The sequence below is a fragment of the Haliotis asinina genome, chromosome 5, assembly GCF_037392515.1.
Source record: "Haliotis asinina isolate JCU_RB_2024 chromosome 5, JCU_Hal_asi_v2, whole genome shotgun sequence".
Classification (NCBI taxonomy): domain Eukaryota; kingdom Metazoa; phylum Mollusca; class Gastropoda; order Lepetellida; family Haliotidae; genus Haliotis; species Haliotis asinina.
Window position 1 is genome coordinate 67672978 of NC_090284.1, and position 27936 is coordinate 67700913.

The following is a 27936-nucleotide window of genomic DNA, read 5'->3' on the forward strand; positions in this document are numbered from 1 at the left end:
ATTCGATAATAGTTATATCACAAGATAGAAAGGGCGAAAAGTGTCGTCTGACAGTCGTCTGACAAAGTGACCGAAGGTGTCGTCTGCTAGCACATACTGTTCTTATTGAAAGTGTTTCAAAGCAAGGACAGAACCTCATATAATTCATTCAGCTTATTCAGTAAGGATATACTCCCCGTTGTGTTCCACGTAATGAAGAAGCTGACATTCATACAACTCTCCTCCTTCTGTGTATCACTTCTAAACGCCTAAGACCTGAAAACAGAGCTCGTGGGAAATCCTCGCTTAAAGCGCTAGCGCATATCCCCTGTTCGGACGATAAACAGCCTACGCAATGACCCCCTTCAGACTGCTGCTCAGTTAGAGGAGAACAGTTGTGTGTGGAACGTGCCCTCAGCTAACATGGCGAACATTCAGGTGTATTACTTCATGGGTAGTCCGCCATGTCGAGCAGTTTTCATGACAGCTAAGGCTCTTGGTGTACCACTGGAGTTGAAAGAACTTAAATACGTCAACAGTGATCATCATAAGCCAGAGTACACAAAGGTGAGTGAATACGCCACCGACCATGCCAGGACTGTGTGTCCCGGGCTGTTTCTTCCAATACAGGAGTCCATTAGTGGAGGACTCCACAGGGTTTTTTTTCAGCGTCTAAAGGTGTAACAACATATGTACAGCTAACCTAACGCTTAATCCATGAAAGTATATACTTTTGATAGCAACAAATAAACCTATTTAAATTGAAAAGGAGCCCGAGCATTTAAATTGAAAAGGAGAACTAAAAGAAAGGAGCACCGACCAGGCAGCATCCGGAAGGCGAATCAGTTCCCCGTCTAGCCTCTCTACTGGAATCAGGTTCCTCTTACAAAACTGGAAGTCAAGGCATATACTGTCAGAGAGCCATGTACCGTTTTCGTAAATACATGGTCAACCTGGAGTATGGAGGACATCACCCACAATGTTAAACTTCAGTCGCTAACCGAAAGTTAATCACACGTCACTGTGCTGATGGATAATTTTATGATAATGAGCTCTGGTATTTAATTTACATTGCCAGCACTGTAAAGGTTTAGGTAAAAGATTTACTTTTACCAAACTCAGGGAATATACAATCATGTCTATACTCCTTGCAAATCCCATATCATTCTGACGTGCCTTAAATTATATATAATCGTATAGATTTTTATCTGGAGAAATACCGAAGCTTGTTAATCTGTGGCAAACTGCAGGAGCATCGGCCATCACTACTGCACCATCATATAACTGATACATCGTGATGCACTATAAAATGTTGTCAAAAGCGACCATTGAAACATATAATTCTAAACTTTGAAATAGATTCGTGCTGCGTTTACACATTCGTGTCGTATTATTGGTAATTCATATATTCGATAATCGAATACAGGGAATGGCGTGTGAAATGGACTGTAAAACATCAATGAAATGTGATTTCTTCTAACTCAAAATGTGAATTAAGAAAGTGTTCTTTTTGACTCATGTACGCTTATCATAGGCTGAATTATCAACAAAGTCAACAACTGGTAAATCATTAACCTGACAGCTGACCTGGTTTTTGGTACGGCAGTCTGACCAGTTTTATGGGTCAGGATGCCATTAGTGTGTCCAATGAAATCAACTTATATACAACGATTTGCGACGATAACGATTCAAAAGCTGTGCTGGCCTCCCGTCGTCACTTAAAATTGTGAGCGACGGGTAGACGAATGAGAAATGTCCTTGATATTCCACAGCTTGAAATCTCTGATAAGTCTAGTTAGCTAGCAGCGCTCCAGCTTTACATGGACGCGATGGAAGTCGTACAATGTTTATCCACAAACTTTGGAGCATTCTTCAGGGGTGCGGTTGGGTAGCCTAGTGGTTTAAACGTTCGCTCGTCACACCGAAGACTCAGGTTCGATTCCTCATAAGAGTACAATCTGCGAAGCCCTTCTCTGTTGCACTTCGTCGTAATATTGTTGAACAGTTAATTGCTGAGAGCGGTGTAAAACTAAACTCACTTACTCTTTAATGTAGATGAAAAATAAACAAGTGGGGTGGGGGTGGTGAGGAGGGTGCTCAGGGGTGTGTCTCCACCCCCTTTGGCCTGAAATGTTAAATGACCATTAAGTCTCGAGTGAAAATTAAGTGTACACCCCCTTTTCTCGATATTGTGCACCACCACCCCACCCCACCCCACCCAAACCACCCCACCCCCATTTCTGAAAACGCTGTATCTGCCTCTGAACATACTGCAAAAGTTCAATAGTACTGTGTTTACCCCAAGGCTGCCCTGTTAGCACCCAGTTAGAGAAAGGTTTGAACTTCAGATTTTGTCTTATTTGATGATATTTGATATTCTTTTAACCTGACGCGGATATTCACCACGCTTGTTTCCAGTTTTCGTTCAAAATCTCCACAGAATTTGTGGAATCAAATGCAAGAAAATTGGCGAAAGGCCACTGTAATAGTTTAACGCTGAAATTATTCACTCACACTGTATGTTTCAGATAAACCCGGATCAAATCGTCCCAACAATGATAGACGGAGACTTCATACTAGGGGAGAGGTAAGATCTTATGATCGACGTCAAACATAACCTAGCGTACACCTCATGTCACAATTATGCACTGACTGATATGAAAGTTAAAAGCAATCGAAATAAATTACTAATGCAAACGTTTTGCAGTCTTCTGAAACAAATACATACTTGGTCCTGCATACAGAGATGTATACTGCTCACAAAGTGTAGCGGATAGTGAAGTTTAACACAGGGCCAATAACAGAGGAATGTAGTTTCCTCCGAGTACTTCATCTGTGTTTGAGGATAACCATCATCCCACCGCCCCACGTTGCACACTGACCACCAATGGTCCTAAACACACCAGGGGTCGGATATGAAAAAGACGTGCAAATGGCAAAATGCACGTGACGCATGTGCAAGGGTGGCTATAAACATGGGTCTAGGACCATGGGTATCCATTATTTCACGGCTTTCCACAATGCGAAGATTGCGCGAAGACGACAGATCAAGAGTCGTAGAGATTCTCCAGGCCGGAAGAAGACGAGCCCACACAGCAGCACAACATGGTATCTCGCAGTCTGTAGCCATTTGAAGAGTTCAATTTTGGCCTCGACCTGGTCGCCTCAGGTGACCGTCAGATCATCACTGGAGTTCTCCGTGATCGACACAAGATGCGATAGAGCTGCATCAAGTACACATACAGGCCATAGGGGATTGCATCTCCACACATACTATACGTAACTGTCTCCATACTGCACATCTTCGACCAAGGCTTTCATCACGTTGCCCCTAACAAGCCTTCATAGGCCGGCCCGGACAGAATGGCGTCATCGTCACCAGCCCAATGTGATCATGTCTGCAGACGTCCATGATCGATATGAAGTTGTGTCTGTCATAGCGTGGGTGGGATCACGATGACTGGCAAGGCCGATACCCACATCTGCCAAGGGAGAGTCACCCTTGTCTCCTACTGTGACCACTTCATCACTCCACACGTCCTGCTGTTTGCACGTCGCCACGGACAAGGTTTCATGTTCCAGGATGATGAAGTCAGGGCTCCCCGTGCTCGAGTTGCCCTTGATCATCCCCGGTAGCACCAAATCCAAAGACTTCCATGACCAGCGCTGTCCCACGACCCCTCCCCCATAGAACATTATTCGTTATTAACGGGTTTGTGACATTTGGGTTACCACATCTGATGTAGCCTATACAAAGAACACTTGCATCGTTATCAAAGTTTGTTTTGTTTGTTTTTTTAGACATCCTTATTTTCACATGAACATTCTTTACCGACAATTAAACATACGTGTATTTGTTTCAGTTGTTCAATATCCCCAACAATTTGTGAGCAGCATATGTAGTCACCATCATGTAAATGTTTACGTATCAACTCTGCTCAAACACAAACACAATGTTAATTAATTATATTATGAAATTATACCACCAACAGGTTGATAGCTCTGTTATACATTTTGCAAACCAGATATAGTTGAGTTTGTATCTTATAGTCCATGTTCTGAAGCAGGTTCCTAAAAATTCAAAAACAGGTATAAAATGGAGTCCATATAGGAACTGCTAATGATTCTTGGAGAGATACTTATGACAACAGCTCTATACTTTTATTTCCACAGCCGAGCCATCATGCGCTACCTGGTTGGGAAGTATGGGGGAGAGGACAACAACCTGTACCCCCGGGACCTAAAGAAGAGGGCAGAGGTGGACCGCCTCCTGGACTATGACCTGGGGATCTTCTTTAAAGTCATAGTGGAAGATCTGGTATGTACACAACCATTGTTACATTTTACGTGTTGTACAGAGCCTTCGAGGAAGCCGCGGCTATACTCATGCAATATTTCTGGGTCAAATAATGTGTGATAACCTTTTTGGAAAGAAAGTATTCAAACTGCAACATCTCTGGTTCTATAAATGACTGAGTATTTTTGAGATCGTAAACTATAATCATTCTCAGAAAAAAGGTTAAAGAAATCCCCCATTCACTGGTTGAGGCTTGTGAGTTCCAATTTCAGTGGCTGCCATTCAGAGACAGAATTCCAAAGACAAAACAACAAGAAGAGAAAATCGTCAAGATTTTCACACGGATTGACACGCTGCTCAGGGATAAGAACTTCCTGACGGGAGATACCATGACGATTGCCGACCTTTCCATAGTGGCTAGCTTTACAGTCGAGTTAGTCTATGAAGGTGATATGTCAAAGTTCCCAAATGCCATGGCATGGTACAAGAGAATGCAGGAATTACCATACTTCAAAGAAGTGAATGAGAACTTTTATGAATGGGTGAACAAAGTGAAGAAGCTTCACGCGGAAATGTCAGCGTAAATGTTCATAAATCATGAAAATATCAGGTTCTAGTTCACGATCTACGACCAACTCCTGCTGTGGAAACTGATTTTCGGTACTGCATTCACTTATTTTCACCGCCAATTTCACCGTGCCTTTGCATGCATTTGCCACTTGCTATCATCACGACTTGACAGGGATTCTGTAACACATTCTCATGAAGAAGTCGGAATCATACAGTTGTCATTCGCTATGATAATGGACAGGAATCGGTCTCTTCTGTTTTCAACTCTCTGAAACAACATGTTCTAACAATGCAAAAATGATATTTTTCTGTATTGTTCATATTTATCTAAATAGTTAAGATCGTGTAAATTTATTAACAAATTTGTTTAACAAATACACATGAATGTTTGCGAATTAATGCCATAGATTCCATCACCTTTTTTCAGCAAAACTGTTTCTGGTATATCTTCGATTCATTTTAGCAATAAATGACTACTATACTTCTGAAAGTTTTATTGTTGTCAATTCAGAATGCCTTTAAGAGAATTATAAGATCTAACAAGATCTTATGTTTGGAATATAAAAAAGAAGCACAGTAGAAATCCAAGTACTTTTTCGGGCTGATTTCGGTCCAAATTGCCCACACAAAGTCAGCGATGTTACCCACTTTATGACAGTAAGGTGTCGTGTTTGTGGCTTATGTTAAGAATGATCCGATATCGAGCTAAACCAGCTCAGTCATACCCCACAGATGTTGGTTAATGAGTTAGGGAGTTTAGTTTCAGCAATATTCCATCGATATGGAGAGGGTCTATAAATAATCTCGTCTGGACCAGACAATCCTGTGATCAAAAGCAGGAGCATCGATCTACGCAGTTCGGATAAGATGACACGCGTCAATCCGGCCATGTATATCACTTCTTACAATAAACATGAGTTACTGAAAATCAGTTCTAACCAGGATCTTCACGGGTTTTATTAGTGTAAATGTTAAACAGTACGGGTGAGATTATACATCCCCGCAGTTCCCAAAACTGAAGCCCTATAATAATGAAAAGTCAGACTGCATGGCGACACTCTAACTGACACGCAAACATGCCCCTGCTCGACATATCTATATATGCCATGACCTTCATATGACGGTACGCGCTTAGATAAAGACAGTGTCCGTGTTGAACGTGACCTCAGCTAACATGGCAAGTAATCAGCAACATTTCTATCCGGGAAGCCCTGACATCGAGACTGTCCTAAAATTGTACTATGGCCCGATATCCTCCGGCCTTACTGCGATACAAAAGCCCTAAAGTTTCCACTGAATCTAAATCTCCCAACTTACTTCTTTTCTATTTGAATGGGGTTGTTTACTTTAACCGACATAATAATCTTATATATTCAGAGGGGAAATCGACGTATTAGCTGGATCTGAAGCTCCTTGCGTTCGACCTCGAGCTGTACTACCAAAATCCGGGGTCACATTCTCGGCTCGGAGCTGACCTGGCGCAGACACGGCTTTTACAGCATAACGCGACATAAACTAACATGGCGAACGTTGAGTTATATTACTTCTCACCGAGCGGACCATGTCGTTCTGTCCTCTTGACAGCCAAGGCACTTAGTGTACCACTCGAGTTGAAACACCTCCACATCTGGAACAAAGAACATCTGAGTCCAGAATTTACTAAGGTGAGTGAGTACCCAACAGACAACATAAAAGTTGTTGATCGTAAGAATAAACTGAATCACCTATGTCAAGCTCTTACTCAAGTCAGCAGTTTTTGTTTGTAACACTGTCGGGAATCACGCATGCAATATAGTTCCTGAAGACGTGTCCCTTTCCTTTTGCCCTGCAAGATTAGGAAGGTGTCCCCAATGTACCAAGTTTGTGTAAGGCCCTCATGTCTTCAGTCTCTTGTTGGTCTGATCCAGGCCGTGATACAGCAGAAATTGTACTGAGGCAGAAAAAAGACATAACTGTTCCCATATCAGTGACAACGATGGCTGGAAAATGATCTGGACTGTTTGAATTCGTCCCAAGCCCATGTGTAGATATTGAGGACAATGGTGCAATGATATGTTTGTGCTATTCCATCGACATCTTATATATGTCTCTGAACATGAGCTTAGTACAGAATAAATTTAATTCAATTAGTAATATACTATACTCGCACAACTGCCTTGTTTCTTGTGAATACAACGATATCATCCACCCAGATAACCTAGATTTTATTGTTCGTGGTGAAATCAGTTTATATAAAATGTACAAAGATAACCGGCTCAACAACAGTGATATCTTCCCATAGTCCTTAGGTCAGCATAAAAACGTCTTGTGCTTTCTCATACTCTTGCCATTTTTAACTACAATTTTAGAATTTTAGATAGTAAAACTAAACAAAAGTAGAAATTGCGATACGTTAGGTTCAAAGTTAAAGGACTGGAAATGGTCCTCTGTAATGATATGATTCCAATACGAATGACTTGTTGGACAGTATCAAAGACTTTGATAATGAAGATCATCAGTTTAATGGGAATGGAACCGTTCAGTCGAGTTTGAACGTTAAATAGATGTAAGCAACCCTGTTTATTGAAAACACAGATAGTTGGAGAGAACGATTCCGTGATATTGGTAAATTCACGTGAAGGAGAAAGAGGCCAGACTTGAGTTACGGACGTCAAAAGACATTTCAGAATGTACATTTCCAAAGCATAAATGAACCAACATTGGTAGATGCAACTACTTTTAAAACCGAACTGGAAAACTGATCAGAGAAGAACATAAAGCTCCGTTTCCGAAAACCTTGACAGAGATCACAAAAAACTTTTAGCGCAACGCAACTACCCCTACCATAGATTCGGCACTCTACACTTCATTAGAAAAATTAAAATGATCAACTAATTATATAAGAACTTATATAGCGAATGAATATTGATCCATGTCCAGTCAGTGTAACTGCGCAAACGTGCTATGAAAGCGTGCTTGTCACACGTATCAGCAATGTCCACTCGGCTTAGGCGTATGTCTTTGAAAAAAAGTGATTGGTTTTAAACGCTAACAGGTAATTTATAGGTCTCAGTTTTAATGGCAGATCATTCCAGAGTCATGGAACTGTTCTGCCGCCTGGCGGAGGGTCGATCTCCCTATGCACTGGTCCTTGCATGTGGAACACACAGCATGCCTACATGCGTTCAAACAAAGAGCAAGCAAGCAATGCGCAAACAACTGCTTCCTAATTTATTATTGACAACTTTACAAACGTGTTAGCGCCTCTACATGTGCATCTAATAAACAGAAGATAAGACTTGATTCATTACTTACATCAGGAGGAATTCATTCCTATTCAGTAACATAAAATGTACATTCGATCATGTCTAATTTTCGCCAAGAAAGTAATAATGCTCTAAAATTGTTTGAAACGATGAACAAGACACATGTAATATGAAAAACTCTCCAGGTTAAAAGATATGTTTCAGAAATTGATATTACTAATCTTTGATTCTTTCCAACGTTCCGAATTTAAGTTTCTTTCGAAAAGTCGAAATTCCTATTACTTTCTCGTCACTTCCCCTGTATATTGTAACATTTCAGATCAACCCGGATCAAACTGTCCCAACAATTAAAGATGGAGAATTCACACTGTGGGAGAGGTAAGGCTACACACTCACACATGTAGCAGATTCCTACAGTCCACGTAATATTGATTTTCCATCGATAGTTCGTGAAACAATAATTGTTCACTGGATGAAATACAATTCAGGATCATATACTCATTGTACCAAATGGTGAGTGAGTTAGGGATTAGTCTCATGCCGCTCTCAGCAGTATTCCAGCTATATGGCGGTGGTCTGTAATAATCTTGTCTAGACGAGACAATCCAGTGACCAACAGCATGAGCATCGATATATGCAACTGGGATACCATGGCATGTGTTAACCCAGTCAGCGAGCCTGACCACCCGATCCCGTTTAGTCGCCTCTTATGACAAGCATGGGTTACTGAAGATCTGGATCTCACTCTACCACATAGGAGAACTGAAAACATATTAGCATCCCGCTATTAAATAGTCTTCTTCAACTGATCTGTCACATTTTAACGTATGCGGTTAAAATGTAGGGCAATATAAGTTTAGTTTGACAGTGACAGTAAACAATCATAATAATTTAGTTTCTGAGGCTCTGAAACTATTTTCTCTTCATGAACAAACTATTTCACTTGGATAAAACCATGCATGACACTGTAAAATTATTATCACATATTATAAAACATGTTACGATAGTATTGATAACAAAATATCAGTTGCCATATGTGTTTACATCATGCAGTTGGAACTCTCCTTGTGGTAGAGATTTCTTGTGAATGTAAGAGTTTTGTCACTTTGATTTATCCCTATTCCAAATCTGCCCTCGATCATGGCCACGTTCAGCAGTATACCAGCTTTAGGGCGGTCTGTATATAATCTCATCTGAACCAAACAATCCTCGTATCATTAGTATGAACATCGATCTGTTCCACTGGGATACGATGCCACGTGTCAAACAATACGACGATGCTCATGATGCTGACCACTGAATTATCTAGTCCAGATGTATTTATGTACAGGCCGATGACATAGAGCTGGAATACTACTGAGTGTGGCATAAAACGTCATACTAACAAAGCAAAAAACCGAGAAACAAGCTTGGACTGGCTGTGATAACGCAGACATTTTTCCACATCCTGTGTCTAAAGCAAACGCCACTTTTGCCTGAAAAGTTAGGTAGTCATAAACCATACAATACCAGTAGGATTACAAAAGTCCCTGCAGAAGGGCACAAGAAGATGATTTCCATAAACCTTTCATTTCTTATACCTTTTTACTCGAACTACAATACACCCGCATATTTATGCTCTATATTGTTGTCTATAGTGTCTATATAAACCATTTGGTGTTTATTGAAACACATGCTCACCACTACATTGTGCCCACAGTCGAGCCATCATGCGCTACCTGGTGGGGAAGTATGGGGGTGAGGACAACAGCCTGTACCCCCGGGACCTAAAGAAGAGGGCTGAGGTGGACCGCCTCCTGGACTATGACCTGGGGGTCTTCTACAGAACCATGTTGGAGTGTGTGGTCAGTACACAGTTACTGTTTCGTTAACTCAGACGCAGGTTCTCACTTAACGATGACACTTATAGTGCCAAGTCGACCCAATCAGGATTCCTGAGTATACAGGTTATGAGTGCCCAATGAATTCTGTAACATAAGGCGTGGCAGCACAGCATGAAACCCATCGTCTGTCTGCAGTACAGGACAGCGATATGCACCGTGTAACAAAGAACAACTTAGCGTTGAGACAATAACCTGCGGCTTTGCGACAATTATGGGCATGCGTTGATAACTCTGTAAACAAGCAAGCTCATAACTATACAAATCCTCATTTCCTCGCGACTACACGTGTCACATTTTTGCTGTTTCAGTGGCTACCGATGAAAGACAGAACTGAACCAACAAAGGAACAAGAAGAGAAGGTTGTCAAGGCTTTCACGCGCATTGATACTTTAGTCAAAGATAAGAAGTTTCTGACGGGAAACAATCTCACCATTGCCGACTTTGCCATCGTTATTGGCTTTGCAGCCGAATACATCTATCCAGGGGATATGTCAAAGTACCCGAATGCAATGGCATGGTATAAGAGAATACAGGAATTACCGTATTATAAAGAAGTGAATCAGTCCTATTATGACTTGGTGGAGTCTATGAAAAAACGACCAGCTGAACAGTCCTGAAGCACAAGAAGAACATGGATACTTGCAGATCCACTGAAATGTACAGATCACAAAAGAGGAGAAGACCACACTATATCAGTAGAAGATTTTATTGATACGTCAGTGTCACATCATTCATCTGCCTAACCCAAAGTCGTATGCACTTACAAATTTAATTGTTTCAGAAATAATGACAATAAATATTCAGAGCATAGAGGTCCGCTGTCATTATTTGTAAACAAGACATAAATTGGGTCAGTTCAATCATTTCTGTCTTTTTAAGCACGTGTATCTGCACTAAAAGTCACATTAATTGCTGTCTGTGCACTTGTACACAATAATAAATGCTATTCCCAAATAATAGTGTAAATGCAGCTCCTTCCTTTAGTCAACTCATCTAACTAGATTGTGCAAAATATTCCATACTGTTTGAAGGTACTGTTTACGAATGAACTAATGTGTTGCAAAACAAATTCATGGTCATTGTCATGGGTCAATAAATGATGAAACTAAGAGAGTTCTTAACAAAACTGTGCATAAGAATTCGGTTGTTCACATGCATTTACAAGTAATTTTAGCAATTTGATGCATGGTCCATTCATATGGTTAACATCGAATATACATCGAATATACATTGAATATATAATTGTAGTTACAGCACTGTCTCATTGACTTATGCTAAATGTTAATAAAAACAATGCAATACAATTACAACATTGAATTACAATGCCATACCACTCCATGCCAATTAACTAATTACCTGCCTTGTTAAGTGCCTACTGCTGTTATGTTGCCACTGTTCTTGCTTTACGTGTACTTTTATAGTTATCTGCTTCCTAGAGTTGCGTTTATCATTTATATCACCTCTTTGAGCGGCATTTTAGAAACTGGTGTGTACAATACAGAAACACTTAAGTTTATGGATAACAGCGCAACAACATTCCTGCTTAACAAGTATCTGTATCGAAAATATTCGCGAAATAAAGTTGTTATCCTTAAAGTTTGTCTGTATCATTTTTTTCTTGCCTTCAGGTGTGCATCAGCCGGGCATTAGTGAGTGAGGTTGGTACTTCTAATTCGTGTTGTACTGTATCTCTCCAGGTATCTGGGAAGATCGCTCCGTCGTATGCTCGCCCAGTGATAGTGATAAATGAACACAGCAAACATACTAAAGAGATACCAATGACCAGCAGTGACACTGCTAATCAGTGAATCACAAAGTTCGTCGGCCATTGTATAATACACATAGTCCCTGCTATACACGCGGTGACCAGGCTGTATCTGTCAGCTTAAACTGCACAACCTACGTCTCAGGTATAAAACCATATATATTATAAGAACCTGTCACATACATGATTTAATATTTCGAAAAAAGACCCGAAAGAGGGAATTACATAATTGACTTCAACAATACACACTCCTGTCTAGTGTTCATGACAGTTGGTTGTTATATACATAGATCAGCCACCCCCAATCACTGAATGGATGTGAAGTCTCCATTTGACTTCATATAACCTCCGGTCCTAACTCATGTAACTGCTGTTTAGTCGGGAGCCGTGGTTACGTGCGGAGGTGATACGAAAGTCAAAGAAGTACTTCACATCCATTTTGGGTTAAATATTTATTATGCACTTCAAGGACGTAAGGTATTCTTTGGTACTTTTCGAATAGGTCAAATTCTCTGTGGAGTATATCCTCTCTAATCTTATTGATCATGTTTATGTAGTTTAGCATTGCCTTCTTTGTTCTTGTATGAAACAGCAATGTGGCCACCACAATGCACACAGAGGAACACTCCATGATGGTGAGAAGGTGACACACAAGAAATTGTCAGATAGGCATGCCAATATCTCAAGAAACTTGATATCAACATACCTCAGTGAGGACTGTGTCGATATACTTAGTTGAAAGGAGACATGAGGTTGTAAAGCTTCTGTCTGCTAAAGGTTTGGGCGAGGGAGATAAAGTTGACGTACTTAACATGCAAACCAACAGGGCAAAGATGGTCACACACACACACTAACACACTAACACACACACTCTCACACACACATACACACACTCACACACACGCACACTCACACATACATTCACACACACAACGCCAACAACTGATGATCATAATGCAAAAGACCATGGGGACTTACAATGCTTTTGCTACCTGCATGGACTTTGCTTCATTTAGTAAAAACCTGTCCACAAAGGACAGTAAAGTAGCCTTGCCGTCACAAATGAACATCCAAAACTAGCATGTAATCATTAAAAGGACTTAGCCGCAGATGACAATATAGATTGCCAGTCACTGAAGGCAGACCACAATACTCCATGTTCCATGTAAAACATGATCTATGATTCACAGCTCGGGGAACTGCGGTTAACGAGATTCTAGTCATCACAGTACGTTAATCTTTCATATTCCTTAAAACACTAGAAAATTGAAAACGATCTGTCATTTAGTACCCCTTGGACAGTGGTATACCCTCAGATAATATCATACAAAGTATGTTCAGTTTAGTATTGGATGACTTCCCGTCATAATCAACAAAGATTTCTTGATTCATATCTACACGGAGGGGGATTTTTAAGGACACGTTTTTTCAGCCTTTCAAAAATCATGTGTCCAAATATTCAAGCTGGTCCCGTTCACAATATTTTAACAGCTGACACTTGTATTGCATGCAGTATACAGTATAGCAAGTGCAGAATATACTGTATGTTACATACACTGTACACTAAGACCGGGTCTTAGCACTGATAGTCTCCTCCCTCCGCAAACACCGCATTGGGGATGTAGTGAGGTCATGGGACAGGCATGCACTGGCCAGCTGTTTGGCCGGTGGTCTGGTAATGGGTGCAGGGTTCACTGTTGATATTCGAAGATTGCTGCTTTCTGGTATGGTCTTATAACGAATAGTAGGATAGTTGTGATGACTACTGCAAGATTGTGGGTTGTTACCAATTAGGAAGGCAGATAAATGAGATTGATATGTTGTCACGTTAATGAGCGCGAGTTAGGCAGTTAGAAAACTGGGAGTTCAGCACTAAGCTCACAATAAAAAGTTGTGGTCCTGCAGACGGACTTATATTGTCACTTTGAGAAGTATCAGAAACAAAACCCAACACCTACACCTACACAGCAGTAGATGGGCTAAAACGGACATCTACCTATCCCAAACACACAAAATGATGCATGAATATTTTGTTTCCTGAAGTTCAGCATACATCTACTACAGATTTTGGCAATTTTTTGCTGTCTGTTTTGTAGCAAAACCGATTTGCTTGACAGATAATATGCAGAAAAGCAAAACACAAAAATATCTGCCTTTGTACCATTTTTAAGGTGCGTGAGGTCGACTGTTTTAACTGATCTTGGTACGGAGGCTGGTCAATATGTTTTGTACAGGAAATAACGAGTGATAAATGTCAAACTGTTCTTCGTTGATGCACATTTGCCAAGGATACCTGAAAGATCTTTTGGCTGTCCAAAACGTTAATCACGGCTGTTACGAGGTACGACCTACTGCCCGTCACATTATGCACTATGAAAGGTAAAACGTGCCTAAAGTCTCGAGACAATCACTCCTAAATCAGTGATAACCGGATCCCATTCTTCCTGCAGGGCAGTGAAAAGTTCGTTGGATGTGTTCGGTGGTTGCTGATATTGACGCCGTCCAAAGACGTCCTGGACATGTCGGTATGTGACAAGTCAGGGCTGAGTGCTGGCCACGATAAGACCACTAGTTTCTCCTGCTGGAGATACTCAGTAACAATAGTAGCGCTCTTGCCTTGTCACCCTCGGTACACAAAGTGACATCGATGTCGACGCGCAGCTGGCATCTACGTATGCTTCCAGGATGTTGTCAGGGTAGCACTGCCCAGTGACACGTCCGTGAATAACCTGTAAAAGTGCTCTGTAAGTGACACTGATCCTACCTCACACCATTACTGAGCTGCCCCTAAACTGACCATTCTGTCTAACGTTAAAGGTTTGACAACGCTCATTCCGTCTCCTCCATACTGTGTTGCACCTGTCACCGAAGTTCAAAGTGAACCTAGATTGACATAATCCATAACCTTTACCCAACGACGGAAATAACATGGGTGTCGGGTATGCAGGTTAAGTCTGTGTTGCCGATTACGAACGTCTATCTACTAACTGTGCATGTAGCTGTAGCTATGTGAGTTTCAAATACCTTTCAGCCTGTTTCCTTCCACTGAAATGTCTAGCAACATGTTTATACTTTTCAATATGAATTTCGAATTTATACCTGTCATGTACACATCGTGTCAATAACTTGCCCGAAATTCATAGCGCGGTGTGAATTGAATTATTATTTTCTGAATTCGTGCTTCCTTAGTAATATCACCCACAACGGAATATCCAGGATGTCTCTACTTTTTCATTATTTAGGGATTAATATTTCATAATGCCGCTTATTACAGGGACAGAAGTGCGAGGTTGGTATTTGGACCCCTGATCCCTAAAGACCTGCACAATATTGAGAGATGGCATATTCAACGAGTCCCGGGACAGCTGTAATCCCTTGAAAGTGTTAGCTATATGTGCGCGCGTAATCCACCATGGGGCAGTGGCAATCCTACTTTACCAACAACTAATATGCTCTATGGCCTGAGTTAAGTGTTCAGTTTCACTTTCTGATCATAATACATCCATCAACTCATGAAACCTTTCTGGAACAACACGTTTGGAATTACTGTTGAGAACCAGACAATCACAGATCATTATATCCGTCCATATTATAGACACCCATTGCCGCAATATGCATTATTGTCCTAATGCTATGTTAGTTGGAGACCGTGAACATCAAAACATGCTCGAACCTGGATGTGATAGTGGGGGTGTTCCTTTGTGCCAGAAAAGGTGCTGACAATACTGCTTTTAAGTTTGGTTTTACTGCACCAGTGTCCATGTAAGCATATCAGGCTATTATCAGACAATCACAGAATTCAGTTTATTTTAATGAATGAGACGGGGAGGGGACATTGTTGATTGGGGTCTGATTGCTGTAGCTCTGGAGCATCAGGTGTGATGCAAAACCAGTGTGGCAACCTTTGGGTCCATTTCATCAGTACATGAACTTGATTGGGAGCAGGACTGAGAGCAGATTGTGCGATGTCTCCGCCGGTAGATGGAACTTCTGTCTCGAAGAAGTGGACTGCTGTGAAGGTGGTACTGAATGACTACATGTCCACAGCGACCGTACATGGATTCAGCAGGGTCGTCGGGCAACGATTGTACTTCGGGCGAAGGTGAGAGTTTTCCTGAGGGTTAGTGCATATTCAAATTTTCATTATCACGATAAATATTTCATGTGGTTTACATTAGTAATAATTCCATCCTATTTTAGAAAGTAAATTATCTTCAGTTTTTGTGTTTCGATTGTCTTCGAAAAAGTTGGGATATGTCCTACTTTTGTTAGCTTCCCCTCCATGATCGTATATCTTGCGCAGTGACCAGCACACGTCATCCCATGCTATAACGTTTGTAACCATCACAGCGTAACTTGCACCATCACTGTGTCATAGTCTACGATAGCCGAAGTTCGTGCACAGTTGCGCGTATTTTAGAAATATGTTGCCTTCTGAATAAAATTGACGGTATAGGTGTGCTTACAACCATTGCCTCGCGAAATGTGTAAACAATGCATAACTGCTGTGAGTACTGTGAAATATACTTTCTGTGAATGTTGGGCAAACCACGAGACAATACTGACAAAATGTTTAGTTTAATTGACCCCAGCGAGGTCACACAATGATTCTTAAAGAATGTGTTGAGATCTGTAGTGAAGTATACCGCCAGTTACTAACGCATACGTCCATTCGATGCGGTACTACAGTCTCCTACTGGAGATTTCATAATGTGTCTCCAACCCCGCTTGCAGCGCCTCGCTGATATCCTCTAATAGTTGTCTGCGACCTGTGATGTTCATCCAGTAGTGGTCTGCAGCCTGTGATGTTCAGCCAGTAGTGGTCTGCGGTCCTTGATGTTCAGACGTGTTCATTGTTGGGTAACACTCGTGGCTGGTCGTGGTGTTAATGAAAGAATTGCTTCTGGTGCTGAACATTGATGATCCGTGCACTGAAGGCATTATCATTGTCGCCCTGAATAACGAAACATCGAATCATCCACTTTGAAAAAAGGATGTTGATAGCACTATCAAGTGAGGCTTCCTTGCACAATGCAAGTGAGGTTCGTTCAGAGGGTAGCTGGCGATTAGGTTCCTGACACTGAGACTGTGGATTCATATCCTGAATGGGACACAATCCAAACAGTGCTAGAATATATACTCTACTGACGCACTGCTTTTGGTGTTGACGTTTATTTTTGATGGCCACAGACTATTTCAATCCATGGGGCAGAAAACCGTGAAATGTGGACTCAAACCCGACGCTCCCTTTCATTACGTTTCGAGTCAGGCTCGAGTATAGCGGAATGTAGTGTAAACCTCATTCACTCACTCACTCAAAGCGCGTCACTTCCGTCAAACATGTGGTACAATGTAGACGCCTAAGACCTATACGTTTCTCACGCTAACACTCTCATTCGTTCTTTTATTACAGCATGAAGCCGATTGTGGTATCCCCTGCCGTGATATTACAAAAACATTGTGGCGTAAAATCAAGCTCGCCCGATCGCTCACTCACTCACTCACTCACATTTATGGTGTCCCACGCCCTCATATTGCTGGAATATTGCTAAATGTGGCGTAAAATCATGTTGACTCTCATTTATTACATTATTCAGGTTCTTCTGGCTCCTGGTTGTCCTTGCCGCAGGTGTAGCTCTGGCTGTCCAGGTGTACGCGGAATTTGAAGTCTACAATGCCCGACCTACATTAATCAAAGAACAGTTAAGAGACATTGTGGATACGGTCAAAGAGATGCCGACAATTAGTCTCTGCCCCTTGAAAGCCTTTGAAGGAATAGTGAACCACTCCTTCCCTTCGCCTCTGACTCGAGAAGAAATGGTTATGCAAAGATTTGCCTACCCAGTATCATATATATCGGAGAGTTTTTTGTCCACTGTTCACATCAAAGTGTACGGATGGGACGATACTGGACATTCCAACAGGCCAGGAGGTCAGTCTTTTCTCAGTCCATCTACACTACAGAAACTGTCTTTGAGTCGCTTCATGAACAGGTCATGGGAGATTGTTGATGGTCTACCAGCTTTTTTTAATGATACAGATTCCGGAGAGGTGTTGAAGATCCTTGCTAGCTCAAACCGTGTTCTGGACGTGACGAGCTGCCCAAGGAAGATGCAATCATTGTATGATCTCCCATGTTGCACCAACTTCTTCTCAGAAGTATTTACAGAGACGGGAGTGTGTCAGACTCTTAATATGACAGCCCTTATCAAGGGAGGCAAACGGAAGGGTTTCTTCACTGAGAACAGGTTCCTAGTTGTCGTCGATGCCAAGATGCGGACAGACTTAACGATGTTCACAAACGTGAAAGGAATTCAGGTACGACGTATATGAACTATTTACGGCAACGGACGCCAGGTAAGGCTGTAAGCACCCTTAGTTCAGGATATGAATAGTTCCAGATAAACACAAAGCGAGATCCAATCTCAATATATTTTGTTTGTTTTTTCATTACATTAGTGACAATAGGCATTCACTGAATGGCAAGCCATGCAACTTACGACAAGTAAAGGCTGAAGTTTCTGAAACAAAGCTTTCATTACATTGTCTTCCCCAGCTTAAGGTTTTTCATCATCATGTTGAGTCTTGTCTTCCCCTTTTGTCAGCTCGTCGTCCATGCCAGCGATGATCCAGTTATGCCGACCAAGAGTGGGATCTTCGTCCCTTTCGCTACACACTCCAAACTGACCATCGATACTACAAAGGTTAGAACCTTCTTTCAAGTACTGCTTTTGTTTTTGGTTGTTTGTTATTCCAGCTATATGGTAGCGATCTGTAAATAATCGAACCTGAACCAGACAATCCAGTGATCAACAGTCATACAGCTGGAATATTGCTGGGAGTTCCGTGAAAGAACAAACAAACAAATCGTTCTTATATGAGAGCTGTCGGAAATATCTGATCGTCCCATGTCACCGGATTGTGTCTGGGCCTGATAGATCATGAGAAACGACATCCAGGGAGCGATGACTCGATGAAGCAAATCGACCCCGCTCCGATGAAGTTCACGTAGCTGTGCGTTATAATGTTCGAAAATATGAACATATATCTTTACACACATATATACATATTCTATGACAAGACTAATGACTCACATAATCCAGAAATACTTTTGATGAGGAGATTGAAGATTTTACGTGTGTGCGCATTGCATTGTGAAAGAGCAGTTGCACACACACAAAAAAACTATGATCCCTTTGTTTTACAGAGAATAAACTTACCACCCCCGTTTAAAACAGCCGATGGGTTCTGCCTTGACACTGACGCCGAACCCTTTTCCCGAGTTTTGACGAGGTTTCCTGAACACAAATACAGTTTGAACGCGTGTGAGAGGGAGTGTCTCATCAACTATACCGTCAGCGTGTGTGGGTGCAGGCATCCTTGGGATCCAGGTGACAGTGGATACCTTACAGAAACAATACTATTTTAAAAAATTGAAAAATTTGAAAAAGAAATGAAAAAAAATGTGCTTCAACATTATGTGTAAAACTCGAGTCCGAAGTTATGGTTGGGAATGGAGGACCCGAGACAGGAGGTGGCGGGAGGTAAGATCGAAAGCCAGGTGCTCAAGGTCTTACTTCACTCCACCCGACTGTCGAGGGTTTATAATTACTGTCCCAACCTTCACCGAGAAGGAGTGTTATATTATGCATATATACCGTCAATAATGGATAATTAGATCTTCGTATAATGTACCTACATAACACCTGAAGCGCTAGTAAAATCACTTTAAGGTCAGTAACTACATACTCTCAAGAGAAGTAGGGTAACCTGAACTTTGAAGTCGGGTAGAAAGAAAACCCATTGAGGCATGTTACAATGACATTCATCTTGTGTATGCAGCATCATTGCACGTTATCACCACACGCAAACACAATGCATGGGAAGCACGTGCACAACGTGAGAGCCTCCTACACGTGCATGGAGTGTCATTATGAATCTTGACATTTTTCAGGCAGGTCGATAAATCACTGTAGACCATTTTTTCCGATACTTTTCTTGCATCTGTGCATGGTCAGGGTTTTCAGGGTCAAATCACACACTACTGTTTGAAAATTGTAAACCTGAAATTTTCATGCCATACCCCAGTCACCCAACAAGGGGGATAACTGAACGAACAGCTTTGCTTTGAATGAAATCAGTGTTGTGATGCATTCTCAAAACACCCATTATTATTGAATCAGCATTGATTCAATCCCATATATCTCCCACTTTCGATAATCGTACACTGAAAGTACAGTTCCCCTATTTTTCAGTATACATTTTGTCGGCTCGGTGGCCGTGAGGTAGAGCGTCCATTTACTGGTCTGAAATTTGCACTTCCATTCCGGCTAGGCAGAAGGTAAAACCTGGGAGCAGACAAAAACGTTAAATGCGGTTGTTCCGTGAAAAAGAAGGTACACCTAAGATATACTGTGAAGTACTCTTCAGGTTTATATCGGGTTATGAAACCTAATATGCATGTTGTGAAAACAATTTACCTGTGGAGGGAGGTTTGACGCTACGTTGATACTATTGTGGTCGGATGCCTACAGCACTGTTTTTCACGTTGTCACCGCATACTACTGACGGATCATAGGCAAGACCCGTGACGATCCGGGCTAGAAATAGTCATCGGTAACCCATATTTGTCTTGATGGGCGACTAACGGGACGGATGGTCAGGCTCACTGACGTCGTCCCAGTTGCGTAGATCAATGCTCATGATGTTGACCACTGGATTGTGTAGTCCAGAATCGATTATTTACAGACCGCCGCATATAGTTGGAATATTGCTGAAGGCGTTAACCTAAACTCACTCATTTACTTACGGAGTCAGTATCACGACTTCTTTCTCTAAAGATGAAGACATATTATACTCAAGAGTTTATGAAACGTGTGGGTAATCGAGAGATTTTTGCAGACGGCATTGTAACAGAGTCTAAATACCATCAACACTGTGTCCACGTACATTGATAACTAGTGACAAGTGTGCAAGTGGAATTGTCTATGAATGCACAAAGCCATTTGGAAAGTGGTTCAGTGAGGATTATAGGATTCAAACACGAACAAATTACAATCTCTCACCGTCAACTCTCAACATGAAGAAACTAAATCGTGTTTAAACCTTACAATCCTCATGTATGCCCTTGACACACCGTAGAATCACACAGACAGAAATGACTATAATACACACACCTATATAATTATCTCGGCACAATGCTTTTATTTGGCCTAAATGATAGTGAATCCGTGACGGATAGTTTTATTATGCATATCAAATGTACTTTAAGCGGGTTGTCGATCAATTCCAATCAGCTAAACTCTCCATGGGAAGATGTGAAATGATACTCTGTCAATTATCCTGTTATTTCAGGAGCGGAAGACATATGCAGTATCACCCGGACAGTTGAATGCATCTGGGAAGCTGTCGACAGTAAGTTTAGAGATTCGCGAAACTGAAACAATAGGAACTTAGGAACCTCTTTTTCGTAGATATCTATCCAATATGCCTGGATAATCGTTGAGGTGATGAATTGGAGTTACGTTAACCATCCTAAAGACATGTCAGACTGCCCTATAGTAAATGCCAAGGTGTAGGTAAGTTACAGGTCTGTGTTTCACATGTTGTACCTCCTGTACTTTCTTATCTGAGTAGTTATTTAATCTCGCTCTTAAAAGTTTAGGGGCGTGTGGGTAGTCTAGAGGTTAAAGCGTTCGCCTGTCGAAGATTCCACACATTGGTACAGTGTAAATTTCTATGTTCATATATCGATTGTGCATCAATAAGTTTCTATTTTCAAACAATTTGTCGTTCATAGCATTGCGATTTTCATTATGATGAAAGCTTGATGTAATATAAAACTTTGTATCCAAATTAGTCAGGTTTTGTACTTTATCTGTGACTTTCCATTGTCTGCTACTGACTTCGATATCAGTAATGAACCCTATGACTTTATGGAAAACACAAAATCTTTCAGCACTGTCAAGCTGAAAGTAAATCTACATAGACACGTCGCTCTATGCTATAAGCAAGTTGTTATTCACCAAGTATTATGCTTCATTCCTGACTCATCTGCTTCTAGAAAGCAGATTGATGTATGTAAACAAATAGTCTTCGATATTATGATAACACGATTGTTCTTGGTATGCACGGGCTCAAATTATGTTATTTTTCAGACTTCCTATTTCCCCCAAAACGATTCTATTGATTACAACGCATTTGTAGTTTCAAACTGAAAGGCCTAGAATTTGACATTCTGTATGAGGCTCGTGGTGATAATGTTTTCCATTTTGTAGAGTTTGGTGAAAATGCAACTTTGCGGTCATGTGACTGTCCGACTCCGTGTATAACCTACACCCATAACCTCAAAATCAGCTCAGCATTAGTGGGTAATTTTGGAGAGAATCTGCGGAGAGGTGCATTTGGAGTTGATGGTGAAACTTGTCATTCTTTGATAGAAGCATTGTCCAAAGGGTAAGTATTTACTTAATCAAACTACACGGATTACGTATACCGAAACATTATACACACACGCGCACGCACGCACGCGCGCACACACAGAGTCATACATACATACATACACACACACACACACGCACGCACGTACGCGCGCACACACAGAGTCATACATACATACATACATACATACATACATACATACATACATACATACATACATACATACATACATACATACATACATACATACATACACACACATACTTACATACATACATACATACACACACATATACATACATACACACACACACACATACATACATACATACATACATACATACATACATACATACATACATACATACATACATACATACATACATACATACAGCGTACGTACGATGCTTTGCGGTTTATCGGTTATTCCGTTATAGTGAAAACTAAGCATGCACAAGGACAGTCAGTACTAGTGTCGTCATAATGCATATGACTTAACCGTTAGTGGCAAGAGAGGAAGACGTTAGAGGTGTAGTCATATGCCAACAGAATTATGTGTAAATAAGATGATTATTATTACCATTTCAGATCCCACGGCATTCAAATCATTGACATAAGGTTCCCCAAGAAAATACGTGAAGTGAGACAAACACAGATGAAGACCATAGGTGATACACTGGGTAAGTGCACGATGGGAAGATGGGGTCACCCGGATGGTGAATATGAGGGTAGCTACACAATTTGAAAAGCTCATCACAGGACTTCTGAAAGTTTCTTGTTTCTTACAAGTCTGAGGCATTGCAACCCAAAATGTGAATATGTCGGTTGCTGCACGGCTGTTATGAGAGCAGTATGATTAACTGCAATACGAATTCATACCAGCGTTATATTCCAAAGACTAGCAAGGGGGGTTGGAGGTGGGTGGGTGATGTGTGTGTTCGGGGTGGGGTGGGTGGGGGTGGTAGTGGTGGCGGTGTGGTGGTAACCTAGTGGTTAAAGCATCCGCTCATCACGCTGAAGACCCGGGTTCGATACCCAACAGGTTCATGATATCTGAAGCCCATTTTGGTCTCCACAATAATTGCTAGAATCGTGGTAATATAATGTCCACTCACTCGTTTACTGGGAAACATTTCATCTCATGATTTATTATTTTAATGAAAATGTCACTATGACCACACACAGTAATCTGTGTGTTAACAATCCGATACATTCGTCTATATGTCATATATGGAGTATGACCTGCAAGATTCCTACGAGTTCGCTATGCTCGGAATATTTTACATAAGGTATATGCTAGTCTTCTCGCACTGATGTGTGTTACCAAACTGTATCTTCCCACAGCTGCCCTCGGGGGTCTCATCGGCCTGTTCCTCGGATTCAGTCTCGTGTCCGTGGCGGAGATTGGCGAGCTTCTGTTTCTTATGCTTCGAGGCATCACTTGGCAGATGAGGAAGAAGGAGACTCGGGTTCAAAGTTTGAAGTAAATTATTGGTTACGGGAATTGTTTATACAAAAAAGAACTTTTTATAATGAATATGGTTGGCAATGCCATGTGTTCTTTTTGTAATGATTCTGTTGAGACATTATGCCATGTATACTGGGACTGTGATGAAACCAAAACGTTAACTTGAACAGTGGCCATGGATTACGACACGTATCCAAAAATGTATTTTGACCACAAAAATGATTTTGTTTGGCTTTTTAGGTAAGAACCCATTACTGAATCACATAATCTTGTCTGCTAAGAGGTATATTTACACATGCGCTTTGAAAAAACAATTCCAAAAGTTGACAATTACTTGAAGATACTGAAAGACGTATTTACCATTCATCTCCAGAAGCATTCATCTCCAGAAGAAATAATAATGCTGAAAGCTTTTTAGCCAAATGGGGGCTCGTCTGGGATGTGACCCCGGGCTCTCTCATCCCTGAATTTCACCCGGAATGACTTTTAACGAAAACATATTACTGACACTGATAATTGATGTACTCATTGTACTCTATCTGTATTGAGCCGACTAGTTGCAATGTACACATATTCATCTGTATGCTTTCTCATATTTTTGTACTCTTTATCTTGGGAACAATAATGAAAAAAAATATAAAAAATATAAAAAGAAAAATGATGGTTACGTGTCGATTGCTACAAGCTGTCCGGCCATTATATACAACTGAAACATGTCTTCACAATCAGCGGATCTGAGCTCGTTTGGTTTCTTGTGAGCGGACTGATGACATCAGTATGTCTGTTATGACCATCCATACGAAGGTACGTATTGTTGACATAAACTGCAGTTTTGCCTTAGTATAATGATTGAATACAGACAGTTTGCGTTCATGGAATGACACCCCACAGCAAGGGTCACAAGAAAAAAAACATTCCCCATTCTTAGTGGGTTTTTGATGTCCTTGTATCCAACAACTACGTAGATCGATGATCATGATGTTGATCACTGGATTGTCTCTTCCAGACTCGATTATTTACACACCGTCGTCATACATTATAGTTCCAGGCTAAAATTTAAGAAAAGTGCCTATCTTTTAGGATCTGTCAGAAGATGTGAAAGTGTCATCCAGTAATTGGTATGACACATCCCAACCTCCAGAAATACTGTCCTGGCCACAAAATATATCAGGTTTCTATAAGCCAACAAGAATCTCTACATTGCTTGACCTCTAAAGAGCTCGTGGCTCAGGTCACATGCTTTAGGTGGGATAGCCTATAATGATTTCAGTGTCCACTCGTCACACGGATGTCCACTGTCGATATTTCTAGAATATTGCTAAAAGAGAAAAAAAATACTCACTAACTTTGGAACAAAACTAACGGCTGTTATATATTCTCTATGAGTTGTAAGCTACCTGTGCTGAAATACTCTTGGTGTCTTTAAGATGCTTTCGGACATGAGTAAAGTGTTTTGATTAAATTGTGTGTGATTACTTTTGATTTTGTATCGCCACATATGTTGTTAAAAGCGATTACTTGATTGTGATGATTCAAGAATAATGTGCGATGGTTTCACAATACTTGCTTTATGTTCTATCAAGAAACTTGTTTTAAATCCAAAGAAGACACACTTTGCGAGGCAGTTTACAGAGCATGGCCGAATTCTGTAGAGATAGAAATCTGCAATAGTTGTATGGCAAAATGATTTTCCTTTGGACTGAGTAAAATGGACATGAGAAATGAAATTCCGATTCTTGGATGGGTAGTACACAGAATGAACCTGATAATATATCTTCTGGTGTTATAGTACTTCTTCAACCGTTAGATTATGATTTGAGCAATGTGATAAGCACAAACATTGACGTGATTCTTTAATGTGCCTATAAAGGTTTATCGGCCCCAGGTTATCAATCCATGATTGTTTATGAATACCCAAACATCGTTGTTACGATACTCCTGAACATTTTTGACATCTGCATTGTCCAAGACAATTCCAAAGTCATAGTGAATAATACCACTGAGAGTCCAACAGTACATTCCCTATTCTGCCAGCTTGTATTGATAAGAATGTACGTATATATGCATAAGTATGATATTATCTTGCTCGTAAAAGTATTATTGCTTAGTGTAAATCTGGACTGTGAAAGAGAATGTGTTTCTCTTGACATCCCTAGCCTCTGTTTAATGTTCTGTTCTGTCCTGCAAACAAGGTACATATTACTTTACTATAACTAAGCAAGCTGCTAACACCCTTTCATACTCTAAATGTCGTTGTTTATTTATTTATTTATTTATTTATTTATTTATTTATTTATTTATTTATTTATTTATTTATTTATTTTTTAGTGTGTGTATGTTTGTACTATGTTTGTATTTTGTCACAGCTGGTACATGAGATACCAGCTAAATATGTGCAAAATATAAAGCAAACATGCCTGTTATATCAAAACATATTCGACACAATTCATGTTGAAAGCATGTACATAATATGTTTAAACTGTAATTAAACAGTGGTTGAAAACAGATTAACTGTGCCATTCAGTTTTGTGAATATTTCTTATGACCAGCAATCTCCTCCACACTTTCTTTCCCAACTTAAAGTAGAGCACAGTCTTTGCACTGACCATCTGCTTTATATATATACATATATACACACACATATACAAATATAATATACATATACACATTTACATATATATACATACACACCACATTGTCTAATGGGCGATGACAGACACTGGTGTCCTACATAGTGCAGCTGTGCAGTGTGGGTGATAAGGCTGGAGTATTATATTTCCCGATTTTGATTGTGTCTGTACATTCGGTGTAGGAGCAAATAGTGCTAAGTGCAGCGTGAAACAAGGAACAAACACACAAACCATTCTGAAATGAGAGCGGTCGGAAAGATCCGACTGATGCCGCCGGACTGAACCTGGACATGATGGATGGAAAGTGAGATCAAGAGAATGGTCAAACAGGGAGTAATGACGCCAGGGAGCTGGAACATGACAAGCTCCCTGCGTCACTCAACAAACAAACAAATGATTCATCTCCCAACGATACGTTGACAGTTGTATCCTATACAGGCGGATGCCCTCGACAATGGTCTTTGTATAATACATCAATATGTATATCAGTGCAACCAACCTAATCAGTGTGATAACCCGACAACTCCACAAGTCACACACAATGTCAGCTCCCCAAAGGAGAATAGTACACGTTTGTAATTCACCCGTTGAGGATTCCGGGATAGAATAACTCCCCATCAACCCGCGCTTCATGTTAGGAAAGCGCTAATGAATGCGGCATTCTGTTTTTAATGACCGCTACTGATCATGTCCCGACGGAGTGAATCGATGTTAGCAATAGGTCTATACTACCAAACAGCAGGTCATATAGTCATAATGACAGAATTGGGAACACAACAACCGTTAGTGATGTATGGCAGCAGACCGCCATCGATCGTTTTAAACCATAGGAGTGGTCAGTAAGTGAGTTAGTTTTACGCGGCTTTTAGCAATATTTCCGCAATATCACGGCTGCGGCGGATACCAGAGATAGATTTGGCAGACTATGCCCATGTGGTGTATCAAACCCGGGTTTTAATCACTTGGCTTCTCTACCAGTTCCATAACAGTAAGATGGGAAGTCGAATTCTTGGGTGGGGACCAGTAGTGCTTACTAATACCACGATATGTCAGCCATTCATTTACTTGACCATGCATACAAATAGATTTCCTCAATGTGTTTTAAGGGATTCATACCCCGTGAAGCACCTCGTCACGTGCAGCTGATTCTGTTCTGCTGCTGCTGCTGGAGGTGCTGGTGGAGGTAAACATTGACCCATTCATGGTCATCTCGGTCGTTGTAGGCCAGAAAAACTGAACATGGAGCAACACACCTTGAAAACGACACCATGACGGGCATCTGTATTCTGTTACCGTTGTAATGCCCAGTAAACCGTCCTTGCACAACATGGAGTGGGGTTCAGTCAACTAGGCACAGCAATTGTTGGACAAAGAGACGTGTGTAGAGGATTTCTGTAAGTGTCTGAACAAAAATGTTTCGACATAAGGGTTTGATGGTACCTGTTGTCCGATTTACTGATTACAGGCTGTTAAACGTTGACCACATTGGTTGTAGCACGGCGCCCGACACCAGTCACCAAACGAAGTATGAAATAAAGCAAATCCAAGATTACGATAAGCAGAATCAACAAGACTGATAAACACAATGGCCCACAAAAATTACTTGTCTTTGGTGCAAGTGCTAAACTTTTAGCCTAAACTCAGCGTTGCCTCAAACAG

At 40.9% G+C, this 27936-nt stretch overlaps 3 protein-coding genes across 3 annotated transcripts; all 3 read left to right on the forward strand.

Moving 5' to 3' along the window:
* Window positions 1–7: 7 nt before the first annotated feature.
* Window positions 8–5331, forward strand: LOC137284332 (glutathione S-transferase 1-like). The gene is made up of 4 exons (XM_067816099.1): window positions 8–546; window positions 2508–2566; window positions 4153–4297; window positions 4549–5331. Exons 1-4 carry the CDS (start codon window positions 403–405, stop codon window positions 4858–4860), a joined length of 660 nt encoding a protein of 219 aa, XP_067672200.1. The 5' UTR covers window positions 8–402; the 3' UTR covers window positions 4861–5331.
* Window positions 5332–6138: 807 nt separating this feature from the next.
* Window positions 6139–11573, forward strand: LOC137284418 (glutathione S-transferase 1-like). The gene is made up of 4 exons (XM_067816215.1): window positions 6139–6510; window positions 8411–8469; window positions 9791–9935; window positions 10283–11573. The coding sequence occupies exons 1-4, from the start codon at window positions 6367–6369 to the stop codon at window positions 10589–10591; spliced, it is 657 nt and encodes a 218-aa protein (XP_067672316.1). The 5' UTR covers window positions 6139–6366; the 3' UTR covers window positions 10592–11573.
* A 4131-nt stretch (window positions 11574–15704) lies between these two features.
* Window positions 15705–23666, forward strand: LOC137283994 (uncharacterized). The gene is made up of 8 exons (XM_067815659.1): window positions 15705–15841; window positions 17337–18057; window positions 18345–18443; window positions 21094–21153; window positions 21698–21713; window positions 22017–22194; window positions 22768–22859; window positions 23524–23666. The coding sequence occupies exons 1-8, from the start codon at window positions 15705–15707 to the stop codon at window positions 23664–23666; spliced, it is 1446 nt and encodes a 481-aa protein (XP_067671760.1).
* The last annotated feature ends 4270 nt before the right edge of the window (window positions 23667–27936 follow it).